This window comes from Oncorhynchus kisutch, linkage group LG27 (genome assembly GCF_002021735.2).
Source record: "Oncorhynchus kisutch isolate 150728-3 linkage group LG27, Okis_V2, whole genome shotgun sequence".
NCBI classification, from domain to species: Eukaryota; Metazoa; Chordata; class Actinopteri; order Salmoniformes; family Salmonidae; genus Oncorhynchus; species Oncorhynchus kisutch.
The window spans coordinates 36,925,560-36,939,627 of NC_034200.2; the positions used below are offsets into that span (position 1 = coordinate 36,925,560).

Consider the following 14,068-nt stretch of genomic DNA (forward strand, 5'->3'; position numbering starts at 1 on the left):
CGCCCCATGAGCTCTCAAAGCCGGTTATCAACATCATTCTTTGACACACACGACAACAATATCTACCTTCCTAGTCCTGCCGGGTCAAACTTCTTTTTCTTCTCTTTTTTTTTTTGTACCAGATTCTGCCTTTAAAAAAATGGGGGGGGTAATACATAAAAAAATCAGGACAGGATTATTAAAAAGATACCTCGTGAGATTTGAAGACCTTCTTATCGGAGAACTGCACTTCGTTCCACACCACCTCCACCCCCTCCTCTGTGTCCATGGCCAGTGAGGCAGTCTCGATGCCCGGGACATTCCCCTGACTCACCTACAAAAACAGAGGAAAGCGTAGGTCCAAAGTATTAGTCAGCCCTCTTCGAAACTGTTAAAATGCTTCCCTCCGTGGCCTGGCTGCTCTAGGGGTAAAGCCGGTCTCCAGTGTTGGCATAGGTTAGAATCTGGCCTACTGTCACCCTCCATCTGTTCAACAAAAGTCAGACAAAGAAATGTATAATGCTTCCCTCCTTCTTCCCCTCCTTGAGGCAATCAGTGATACAAAACAATTGAATAGGTGAACGCTTTTCACCAATCCAGACATGTCAGATCAGTGATTACTTCAAAGAAAATTAGGATTTCTTAGAAGTATTCAAATGAACCCTGGATTTGTGCTGCATGTTATAGTGGTTCATTTTAGAGGTACAGAAGCAAAACTTGGACCATTTAAAAATGAACAAACATTGTTTACACCTTCCAATATGTTCTAGAATAGACACTGAGTGTACAAAACATAAGGAACACCTTAGGAACACACCTCATCTACACTGATTGAAGTGGATTTAACTAGTGACATCCATCAGTAATCATTGACTGACCGGTTGTAATGAAAGCTACGTCATGGAAAGAGCAGGTGTTCCTGACGTTTTGTACACAGTGTATGACTCAAGTATCCCCAAAATATGTCTGGTCGTTGAACAACTGAACCATCTACCACACCTGACAGGGAGTTGCAAAGGACAGTATAAGAACATGTTAGGAAAAAAAACCCCACACATTTACATTAGTTCTATTTGCGTAAATGAGTCTAAATTGAATAAGTCAATGATCTTCGGACTCACGCTGTAAGGGATCAAAAGGAAATGATCCCGTTCCAAACTGACTGCACGCTATCCTGTCTGGAGAGTAAAACGGGGTCAACACAAGTAAGATAGTCGCTAGTGAAAGTCTACACACCCCTTGCATAGTCTTAACATTTTCTGTCTTAAAACATAATCTACATAAGGGAATAAATGTGCATGTTCTAATGATCTACAACAACCTACCCCACATTTACAAAGTGAAAGAATTGATTGTAAATTGGAACATGTTCTCTTATTAACAAAAAAACACAAACAAGTGCTGGTCCCATGTTTCATGAGCTGAAATAAAAGATCCCAGAAATGTTCCATACACACAAGTGGCTTATTTCTCTAAAATGTTGTGTACAAATTTGTTTACATCCCTGTTAGTGAGCATTTCTCCTTTACCAAGGTAATACATCCACCTGGCAGGTGTTGCATATCAAGAAGCTGATTAAAACAGAATGATCATCATTACAAATCAAATGTTATTGGTCACATACGCATGTTTAGCAGATGTTATTGTGGGTGTAGCGAAATGCTTGTGTTTCTAGCTCCAACAGTGCAGTAATATCTAACAATACACACAAATCTAACGTAAAGGAATTAAGAATATATCAATATTTGGATGAGCAATGAATAGAATGCAGCATATACATGTGAGATGAGTAATGCAAAATATGGGGTTTAATTAAAAAAATGTAAACATTAAAGTGGCCAGTGATTTCAAGTCTATGTATATAGGGCAGCAGCCTCTAAGATGCTAGTGATGGCTATTTAACAGTCTGATGGCCTTGAGATATAATCTGTTTTTCAGTCTCTCGGTCCCAGCTTTGATGCACCTGTACTGACCTCGCCTTCTGGATGATAGCGGGGTGAACAGGCAGTGGCTCGGGTTGATATTTTTGGCCTTCCTGTGACAAGTCAATGACTTCCTGTAGGGGTCCTGGAGGGCAAGTAGTTTGCTTCCAGTGATGCGTTGGGAAAGACCGCACCACCCTTTGGAGAATCCTGTGATTGCAGGCGGTGTAGTTGGCGTACCAGCTGGTGATACATCCCGACAGGATGCTCTCAATTGTGCATCTGTAAAAGTTTGTCAGGGTTTTAGATGCCAAGTCAAATATCTTCAGCCTCCTAAAGTTGAAGAGGTGCTCTTACGCCTTTTTCACCACACTGTCTGTGTGGGTGGACCATTTCAGTTTGTCAGTGATGTTTACCAAGAAACTTGAAGCTTTCCACCTTGTCCACTGCGGTCCCGTCAATGTGGATAGGGGTGCTCCCTCTGCTGTTTCCTGAAGTCCACGATCAGCTCCTTTGTTTTGTTGATGTTGAGTGAGAGGTTATTTTCCTGGCACCACACTCCCAGGGACCTCATCTCCTCCCTGTAGGCTGTCTCATCATTGTTTGTAATCAGGCCTACTACTGTTGTGTCGTTGGAGGCGTGCGTGGCCACGCGGTTATGGGTAAACGGAGTACAGGAGGAGGCTGAGCACGTACCCTTGTGGGTCCCCTATGATGAGGATCAGCAGAGCAGAGGTGATGTTTCATACCTTCACCACCTTGGGGTGGCCCGTCAGGAAGACCAGAACCTAGTTGCACAGAGCGGGGTTCAGACCCAGGGCTCCGAGTTTAACGATGAGCATGGAGGGTACTATGGTGTTGAATCCTGAGCTATAGTCAATGAACAGCATTCTTACATAGGTTTTCCTCTTGCCCAGATGGGATAGGGCAGTGTGCAGTGTGATTGCATCGTCTGTGGATCTACTGGAGTGGTAAGCAAGTTGAAGTGGGTCTAGGGTGTCAGTTAAGGTAGAGGTGATATGATCCTTGACTAGTCTCTCAAAGCACTTTGTGATGACAGAAGTGAGTGCTACGGGTCGATAGTCATTTAGTTCAGCTACCTTTGCTTTCTTGGGTAGAGGAACAGTGGTGGACATCTTGAAGCATGTGGGGAGAGCAGACTGGGATAGGGAGAGATTGAATATGCCTGTAAACACTCCAGCCAGCTGGTTTGCGCATACTCTGAGGACGTGGCTTCCCCAGCGAGGGTTATCGCGATTAAATGTCTTATTGACGTCGGCCACGAAGGAGAACCCACAGTCCTTGGTAGCTGGCCGCGTCGGTGGCACTGTGTTATACTCAAAGTGGGCAAAAATGTGTTTAGCTTATCCGGAAGCAAGACATCGCGGACTCCCTTTGTAGTCCGTGATTGTCTGTAGACCCTGCCACATACGTGTCTGAGTCGTTGAATTGCGTCTCCACTTTGTCTCTGTACTGATGTTTTGCCTGTTTGATTGCTTACGGGAGGGAATAACTACACTGTTTAAAAATATATATTATAATATTATTCCCAGTCACCTTGCCATGGCTAAATGCAGTGGTTTGAGCTTTCAGTTTTGCGCGAATGCTGCCATCTATCCATGGTTTCTGGTTTGGGTAGGTTAAAAGTCAGTGGGTACAACAATACATTTCCTGATAAACTCAGTCACCGTATCGGTGTACTCCGGAATGTTATTCTCAGAGGCTACCCGGAACATATCCCAGTCCGCATGATCAAAACAATCTTGAAGCATGGACTCCGATTGGTCAGACCAGCGTTGAATAGACCGTAGCTCGGGTACTTCCTGTATGAGTTTCTGCCTATAGGAAGGGAGGAGCAAAATGGAGTCGTGATAAGACATACCGAAGGGAGGGCAGGGGAGGGCCTTGTAGGCATTTGAGTAGCAGTTGTCCAATGTTCTCAGAGCAAGTGCTACAGTCAATGTGATGAGAGTACTCGGTAGCGATTTCCTCATTTTAGCTTTGTTAAAATTCCCTGCTACAATAAATGCGGCCTAAGGATATGTGGTTTCCAGTCCAGTGTAGTTATTTGAGAGGCCGTTGTGGTATTGGCTTATACACGGCTGTGACTATAACCGAAGAGAATGCTCTTGGGCGGTAATACGGATGGCATTTGATTGTGAGGTATTCACAATCACACCATAAGTAGTTAATCATGAAACATACACGCCAGCCCTTCTACCCGTAGAGATCTTTATTCCCATCTGCTTGATGAACTGAGAACCCAACTGGTTGGACAGACTCAGACAGTATATTTTGAGAGCCATGTTTCCGTGAAACAGAATACATCACAATCCCTGATGTCTCTCTGGAAGGAGATCCTCACCCTGAGCTCATCAACTTTATTATCCAAAGACTGAACATTAGCGAGTAATATACTCGGAAGCAGTGGGTGGTAGGCACGCCTCCTGAGTCGGACTAGAAGTCCACTCCAAATACCTCTTCTCCGCCGGCTATGTTTTGGATCAGCCTCTAGAATCAATTGCCCTGGGGGGTACGAACAAAGGATCCAATTCAGGAAAGTCGTATTCCTGGTCATACTACTGGTGGGTTACCGCCGCTCTGATATCCAAGAGTTCTTTCCAGCTGTATGTAATAACACCCAAAATAATTCTGGGCTAATAATGTAAGAAATAACACAGAAAATAAATACTGGGGAGCAGCAACACGTGAAGACGAACAATTTACTATTAATACTTGACCAACACCTCCCCCACCGTGTTAATTTTGTAACATTTAATATGGAATCAAACCCAATTTACTAATCTTGATTTTTTTCCAGATTTTTTTTGTCTTTTAATCATAAATGTCGAGACAACAATGGCCGCGGGCTCACCTGACACGGACTCTGTTTCCCGACCTAGATATGGTAATGGCGGCTATCATTAAATCTGAACAGACTGTGATGGATAAGGTGGAGTCACTATCCACACAAATACCTATTCTCGCCACCGAGGTATACATAAAGATCGACTCCGTTAACGAAGACTTGACAAGACATGACACCCGTCTGAATAGTCTGGAATATGGCACAAATATTTACTCCGACAAAGTGGTGACACTGGAAGAGCAAGTCACTCGGCTATCATCAGATGTCGTCAAACTCACTTCCAAGGTTGAGGACCTCGAGAACAGACAGTGGCAGGGGAACTGTCGCATTTTCGGCGGGAGAGAGGGACTCGAGACCGTAGGCGGAATGCAGCCTACCCTGTCCATAGCTAAACTGCTACAGGAAATTCTAGGCCTCGATTACACCCCCAACCTTGACAGGGAGTACAGAAGCATACAGTCTGCACCAAAGAATGGGGAGCCGCCCAGAACCATAGTAGTTAAATTCCACTACCTTCAGGAGGAGGAGGTCTTCCCTAAGGCAACGTGAGAGGCTCCCATCACCTACTATGGCCAGAATATTCACATTTATCCAGACTACACGGTGATAGTCATGAAGAAGAGGTTCAGTTTAACATGGTAGCATTTTGCTCTAGTCTAGGAGATGCAGCCTTCCAACAGGGGGAAGACCAGCATAGGGGTCCAAGGTTTTCTGGCTATTTTGTTGTTTTTAGCCGTTTTTTTTTTCTTTTCTTTATTACTCTGACCTTTCAGCACACTGGCCATGAGATCGTACTTACATTCATTTCTGATTACTATGCCTAATTCACATACTCTAGGCGCCACAAGCTGTATCAGCTGGATCATGAAAGGAATGAACCAGGTGGTGAAGCGTAGTCGAGTGTATGCTCATCTTAAGTCCTTAAATCCGTTCGTTGTTTTTCTCCAAGAGACCCATCTCCGGTCCAGAGACCATGACAAACTAAAGAGAGGATGGGTAGACCAAATATTTCACTCCAACTTTGTTACTAAGGCCAGAGGGGCAGCCATCCTTATCAGAAAAAAAGCAGATGGCAGATGGTGATGGGGAAATTGTTTAGCACACAGGTTATTCTAGGCTAACCTCTATGGTCCTAATTGGGATGACGCTCAATTTCTCTGCTCATCGCAACACTTTCTGACCTTAACTCTCATCATTTGACATTGGGTGGAGATTTCAATTGTGTATTGCATCCAAGTCTAGACAGATCCAGACCGAAGCCCAACAATGTAATTTCAAAATCAGGCGCAGTAATCAACTCATTTCTAGAATCCTATAATTTGTCTGTTCCATGGAGGAGGAGCTATCCCACTGCTAAACAGTACTCCCTTTGTTTCCTCCAGTCCACCAATCATACTCTACGATTGACTTGTTTCCTCCAGTCCACCAATCATACTCTAGGATTGACTTGTTTCCTCCAGTGCACCAATCATACTCTAGGATTGACTTGTTTCCTCCAGTCCACCGCTCATACTCTAGGATTGACTTGTTTCCTCCAGTCCACCGCTCATACTCTAGGATTGACTTGTTTCGTCCAGTCCACCAATCATACTCTAGGATTGACTTGTTTCCTCCAGTCCACCAATCATACTCTAGGATTGACTTGTTTCCTCCAGTCCACCGCTCATACTCTAGGATTGACTTGTTTCCTCCAGTCCACCGCTCATACTCTAGGATTGACTTGTTTCCTCCAGTCCACCGCTCATACTCTAGGATTGACTTGTTTCCTCCAGTCCACCGCTCATACTCTAGGATTGACTTGTTCCTGCTGGACAAGATCATTCTTCCTTTTGTAACTAATAGCCAATATCACAGCATTGTTATCTCAGACCATAGCCCTGTCCAGCTAGATATCCTCTTTCCAGACAGTACTGTGTCACAATGCGCATGGTGACTTGACCCACTACTACTATCCTGTAGTGCCTTTAAAAAAAATACATATCAACTCACATTGATGTCTTTTTACAGATCAACTGTACCCCTGAGGTGTCTCACTCTACTGTGTGGGACTCGTTAAAAGTATATCTAAGGGGCCAAATTATTTCATACATGACAAACAACGTGCCAAACGCTTATCGGAGCTATCGCAACTCATTCTAGATGTGGACAACAGATATGCCTGTTTTCTGACTCCTTAACTCTACAAAGATAGACTGCTACCACCAATCTGGAATTTGACAATCTTTCCACCAAACAAACGGAGCAGCTTCTGTTTATGTCGAGGTAAAAATTCTACGAACATCTCACCAGCTTCGACAATCCGCTGCTAGCAGACATTACTTTTGTATGTATTTTTAGAAGAAAAAATGAATTTCTAGAAGGAGCAGCATACCTGAAATCTGTGTTGCAGCTGATTTAACTTCTACCTATCTCAAAGAAATCAATCAATTTAAGCAATTCTACTCTGCTCTTTACTCGCCAGAGGCTCTTCCTGACACATCTCGTATGCATACATTTCTAGACATCCCCTGTCTCAATTCTTATGAACAACCAACATGGATGTCTCAATGAGTGAAAGATGAAGCTACTCTGGAAATCCAGTCCATGTAGAGCGGTAAAGCCCCCCGGGTCTGATGGCTTCCCTATTGAATTTTCTAAAGCATTCTCCTCTAAATTATCCCTTATCCTCAGCTCAATGTACAAGGAAATCCTTTCTAGTCAGAAACTACCACAGACCCTTACCCAGATGACTACTTCGGTTTTGCTTAAAAAAAAGGACAAGAATCCCCTTAGAGACTGTGACTCATTCCAACCTATAAGCCTTTTGTGCTGCGATTATAAAATTCTCACTACAGTCCTCTTGTGCCATTTAGAGACAGTGATGCCTAATATAATTAACTCTGACCAAACCGGATTTCTCAGGTAGGTCATCTTTCTATAATATGCACCGTCTATTTCATGTTCTTTATTCTGCTCACTGAACAGCCAGAGTTTCTCATCTCTCTTGATGCCGAAAAGGCTTTCGACCAGTTGAGGGGAAATATCTATTTACAGTACTAGAGGGATGATTTGAGTTTGGCCCGTCATTCCTTTCCTGGATTAAGATTTTGTACTCGTCCCCAGTGGCTTCTGTTCACGCCAACAATGTTACCACAGATACTTCCTTCTCCACAGGGGGGGCCAGGCAGGGTTGCTGTCTATCCCCTTTCCTATTTGATATGGCTATTGCGGGCAGAGGAGAGGATTAAGGGAATATTAAAGGGCAACATAACATAATTATATGCAGACAATCTTCTTTTACACATCTCTAACCCTGTGGAGTTTATACCCTCTCTCTTGGACATGCTACAAGGTTTTGGGACATTCTCTGGTTATAAGTTAAACAAAATGTGTGCTCCTCCCCATGAATCAGTTAGCAGAAGGAATTGGGCCAATTTCCCATTTAAGGCAGAGCATCAGGTCTTTACTTATTTGGGGATAAAGGTCACACACTCATTTAAAGCTCTGTTTAAACAACTTCTAAACACTCCTGGAGCGCACTAGGCAGGATTTCATAAGGTGGTCGTCTCTTCCCATTCCATTATTAGGTCGCATTAATTCTGTTAAGATGACTACTGCCAAGGTTTTTGTACTTATTCCAAATTATTCAAATTTTTCTGCCAAAGTCGACGTTCAAACTGGACAGCTACATTTCTTTAAAAAATAATATATATTAAATTTTTACCCCCTTTTTCGTGGTATCCAATTGTTAGTAGTTACTATCTTGTCTCATCGCTACAACTCCCGTAGGGGCTCGGGAGAGACGAAGGTCGAAAGCCATGCGTCCTCCGCCATGCGTCCTCTGAAACACAACCCAACCAAGCCGCACTGCTTCTTAACACAGCGCGCATCCAACCCGGAAGCCAGCTGCACCAATGTGTCAGAGGAAACACTGTGCACCTGGCGACCTGGTTAGCGTGCACTGCGCCCGGCCTGCCACAAGAGTCGCTAGTGCGCAATGAGACAAGGATATCCCAACCGGCCAAACCCTCCCTAACCCGGACGACGCTACGCCAATTGTGCGTTGCCCCACGGACCTCCCAGTTGCGACAGAGCCTGGGCGCGAACCCAGAGTCTCTGGTTACAGCTACATTTTTCAACTTCATTTGGAATAAGTCAAATCCACAAATGAGAAAGGTCTATCTAGAGAGACCTAAGCTCGCAGGCGGGCTAGGCCTTTCCCAATTTTTTACACTACTACAGGTCAGCAAATATATATAAAATGTGTTTATTGGGTTTCTACATTTGAAAACAAGGCTGGTCCAACTTGGGCCATTATGGAGTTACAGTCAAGCCTTCCAACTTCTCGCTCCTGTGCTCCCCAATGCCCATGAACCTTGACCTTTTGAACCCCATTGTTAATAGAGGTCGACCGATTATTCGGCATGGTCGATTTCAAGTTTTCATAACAAAAATCAGTAACTCTGCATTTTTGGATGCCGATTACATTGCATTCCACGAGAAAACTGCGTGGCAGGCTGACCACCTGTTACACGAGTGCAGCAAGGAGCGAAGGTAAATTGCTGGCTAGCATTAAACTTGTAAAAAACATTCAATCTTCACATAATCACTAGTAAACTACACATGGTTGATGATAGTACTAGGTTAACTAGCTTGTCCTGCGTTGCATATAATCAATGTGGTGCCTGTTAATTTATCATGGAATCACAGCCTACTTCACCAAACGGGTGACGATTTAACAAAAGCACATTCGCGAAAAAAGAACAATCGTTGCACGAATGTACCTAACCATAAACATCAACGCCTTTCTTAAAATCAATACACAGAAGTAAATATTTTTTTAAACCTGCATACTTAGTACAAATAAATTAATGTTAGCAGGCAATATTGTCTTATTTCACTGTAGAGCCTCTAGCCCTGCTCAATATACTTTATCCAACCCTTTAGTTCCACCTCCCACACATGCGATGACATCACCTGTTTAAATGATGTTTCTAGAGATAATAACTCTCTCATCATCACTCAATGCCTAGGTTTACCTCCACTGTATTCACATCCTACCATACCTTTGTCTGCAGAGCTCGTGCTGCTAGGTGACCTAAACTGGGACATGCTTAACACCCCGTCCATCCTACAATCGAAGATTGATGCCCTCAATCACACAAATGATCAATGAACCTACCAGCTACAACCCCAAAGCTGTAAACACGGGCACCCTCATAGATGTCATCCTAACCAACTTGCCCTCCAAATACACCTCTGCTGTCTTCAACCAAGATCTCAGTGATCACTGCCACATTGTTTGCATCCGTAATGGGTCTGCGGTCAAACGACCACCCCTCATCACTGTCAAACACTCCCTAAAACACTTCAGCGAGCAGGCCTTTCTAATCGACCTGGCCCGGGTATCCTGGAAGGATATTGACCTCATCCCGTCAGTAGAGTATGCCTGGTTATTCTTAAAAAGTGTTTTCCTCACCATCTTAAATAAGCAAGCCCCATTCAAAAAAATGTAGAACCAGGAACAGATATCAAATCAAAATCAAATCAAATGTATTTATATAGCCCTTCGTACATCAGCTGATATCTCAAAGTGCTGTACAGAAAGCCCTTGATTCTCTCTAGACCTCACTGCCCTTGACCAGCATAAAAACATGCTGTGGCATTCTGCATTAGCATCGAATTGCCCCCGTGATATGCAACTTTTCAGAGAAGTTAAGAACCAATATACACAGGCAGTTAGGCAAGCTAAGGCTAGCATTTTCAAGCAGAAATGTGCATCCTGTTGCAAAAACTCAAAAAAGTTACGGGGCTGTAAAGTCCATGGAGAATAAGAGCAACTCCTCCCAGCTGCCCACTGCACTGAGGCTAGGAAACATTGTCACCACCGATAAATCCACTATAATTGAGAATTTCAATAAGCATTTTTCTGTGGCTGGCCATGCTATTCACCTGGCTACCCCTACCCCGGTCAACAGCCCTGCACCCCCCACAGCAAGCCTCCCCCATTTCTCCTTCATCCAAATCCAGATAGCTGATGTTCTGAAAGAGCTGCAAAATCTGGACCCCCACAAATCAGACGGGCTAGACTTTCTGGTCCCTCTCTTTCTGAAATTATCTCCCGAAATTGTTGCAACCCCTATTACTAGCCTGTTCAACCCCTCTTCTGTATTGTCAGATTCCCAAAGATTGGAAAGCAGCTGCGGTCATCCCCCTCTTCAAAGGGGGGGACACTCTTGACCGAAACTGCTACAGACCTATATCTATCCTACCCTGCTTTTCTAAAGTCTTCGAAAGCTAAATTAAACAGATTACCGACCATTTCAAATCCCACCGTACCTTCTCCGCTATGCAATCTGGTTTCAGAGCTGGTCATGGGTGCACCTCAGCCACGCTCAACGTCCTAAACGATATAACCGCCATCGAAAAGAGACAATACTGTGCAGCCGTATTCGTCGACCTGGCCAAGGCTTTCGACTCGGTCAATCACCACATTCTTATCGGCAGACTAAACAGCCTTGGTTTCTCAAATGATTACCTCGCCTGGTTCACCAACTACTTCTGAGAGTTCAGGGTGTCAAATCGGAGAGCCTGTTGTCTGGACTTCTGGCAGTCTATGGGGGTGTCACAGGGTTAAATTCTCGGGCCAACTCTCTTCTCTGTATACATCAATGTTGCTCTCGCTGCTGGTGATTCTCTGACCCACCTCTACACAGATGACACCATTCGGTATACCTCGGGCCCTTCTTTAAATACAAGTAAAACTAAATGCATGCTCTTCAACCGATCGCTGCCGGCACCTGCATCACTACTCTGGACGGTTGTGACTTAAAATATGTGGACAACTACAAATACCTTGGTGTCTGGTTAGACTAAACTCTCCTTCCAGACTCACATAAAACATCTCCAATTCAAAGTTAAATCTAGAATTGGCTTCCTATTTCACACAAAGCATCCTTCACTCATGCTGCCTAACATATCCTCGTAAAACTGATCATCCTACCGATCCTCAACTTCAGCGATGTCATTTACAAAATAGCCTCCAACACTCCTCAACAAATTGGATGCAGTCTATCACAGTGCCATCTATTTTGTCACCAAAGCACCATATACTACCCACCACTGCGACCTGTATGCTCTCGTTGGCTGGCCCTCACTTCATACTCGTCGCCAAACCCACTGGCTCCAGGTCATCTACAAGTCTCTGCTAGGTAAAGCCCCACCTTCTCAGCTCACCCCACCTTCTCAGCTCAAAGGACTGAATAGCCAATTTGGCTGAGACTTCTATTTTTTTTATTTTTAAGTTCTGTACAGTTTTGTTGCCATCTTATTTTTTGCACCCACGCGTAGCAGGCGCTCCAGCAGGTATATCTCACTGGTTACCCCCAAAGCCAATTCCTCCTTTGGCCGCCTCTCCTTCCAGTTCTTTGCTGCCAATGACTGGAACGAACTGCAAATATCACTGAAGCTGGAGACTCATATCTCCCTCACTAGCTTTAAGCACCAGCTGTCAGAGCAGCTCACTGCACGCCCATCTGTAAATAGCCTATCCAACTACCTCATCCCCATACCGTATTTTTTTATCTTGCTCCTTTGCACCCCAGTATCTCTACTTGCACACTCATCCTCTGCACATCTATCACTCCAGTGTTTAATTCCTATTTTGTAATTATTTTGCCACCATGGCCTATTTACTGCCTTACCTCCCTTGCACACAATGTATATAGACTTTCTACTGTGTGTTTGTTTATCTCATGTGTAACTCTGTGTTGTTGTTTGTGTCGAACTGCTTTGCTTTATCGTGGCCAGGTCGCAGTTGTAAATGAGAACTTGTTCTCAACTAGCCTACCTGGTTAAATAAAAAGGTACAAATATATATTAACTTGGGAAATTGTCACTTCTCTTGCGTTCATTGCACGGAGAGTCAGGGTATATGCAACAGTTTGGGCCACCTGGCTCATTACGAACTAGTTTGCCTGAATTTTTACATAATTGTGACATAACATTGAAGGTTGTGAAATGTAACAGCAATATTTAGACTTCGGGTTTCCACCCATTCGATAAAGTACAGAACAGCTCCATATTTCACTGACAGAATAAACGTTTTCTTTTTGAAATGATAGGTTCCGGATATGACCATATTAAATGACCAAAGACTAGTGTTTGTGTTTATTATAATTAAGTCTATGATAGAGCGGTGGTATGCAGCAGCAAGCTCGAAGCATTCCTTCAAACACAGCCCTGTTTATGACTTCAAGCCTATCAACTCCTGAGATTAGGTCAAAAGGCATATGAAATATAAAATGGTAGAGAGAGAAATAGTCAACGTGTCATAATACCTATAATAACTACAACCTAAAAAAAACTTCTTAACTGGGAATATTGAACCACCAGCTTTCATATATTCTGAGCAAGGAATTTAAGTTAGCTTTTTATTTTTTTTACCTGGCACATATTGCACTTTTAATTTCTTCTCCAACATTTCTTTGCCCTATTTAAACCAAATTGAGCACGTTTCATTATTTATTTTAAACTAAAAAAATATTATTTTGTATTCTATTAAGTTAAAAGTGTTCATTTAGTATTGTTGTAATTGTCATTATTACAATTTTATTTTAATAAAATCAAATAAAAATTAAATATATTTTTTTTAAAATCTGTATCGGCGTTGAAAAATCATAAAATTGGTCGACCTCTAGTTAAAGAACTCCCTTAAAATCTGGTCCCATTTCCAAAATCACTTTAGCCTTAAAACATGCAAGCGGCTTCTATCCATTAACATGAATCATCTCTTCCCAGGGTCACAGATTGACCTGGCATTCCAGTTCTGGCATAGGAACGGTGTGATGTTATTTTGTGACCTATTTGTTGATGAAACATTAGTCTCATTCGATACTCTGAGTGTTGACCATAATATTCCCAATAACCACTTATTTTTATTCGATACACAGATTTGCCCAAAAAACATTTCCCTTAATTTCCACTCGAGCCTACTAAGTGTCAAGTCCAGAGGTGCTTAGATCTTAACCCTTATCTGAAGGGCACAATCTCCAGATTATACGACATAATACTCCACATTAATCCGCCTTTCTGTGCTTTGGTCCCAACAAAGTTTGACATAACCTGGTCTCCATTAATACAATACCTGGAGAGCCTGTCTTTTACTTTGTGCAACTTGCATCGTTTGGTAAGCAGTCTGTTCTAGTGGTCATTTGTGCTGATAAGAATTTATTGAACTTATTTTTATTTTCCATTGTTTGTTTCTATTACTGTTTGTTTCTTTCCTATTTAACTTACTTTTATAGATGCCTTGTTGGGT

General features: G+C 43.0%; 1 protein-coding gene across 2 annotated transcripts in view; it reads right to left on the minus strand.

Annotated features, from left to right (window-relative positions):
• The window catches only part of LOC109872036 (nuclear receptor-binding protein 2), a 63,169-nt gene that overhangs the window by 30,189 nt on the left and 18,912 nt on the right, over window positions 1-14,068 (minus strand). For both annotated transcript variants that reach the window (XM_031806456.1, XM_020463119.2), the window contains exon 2: window positions 191-313. In XM_031806456.1, the coding sequence (XP_031662316.1) occupies window positions 191-313 (123 nt within the window). The remainder of the gene's footprint in view (window positions 1-190; window positions 314-14,068) is intronic.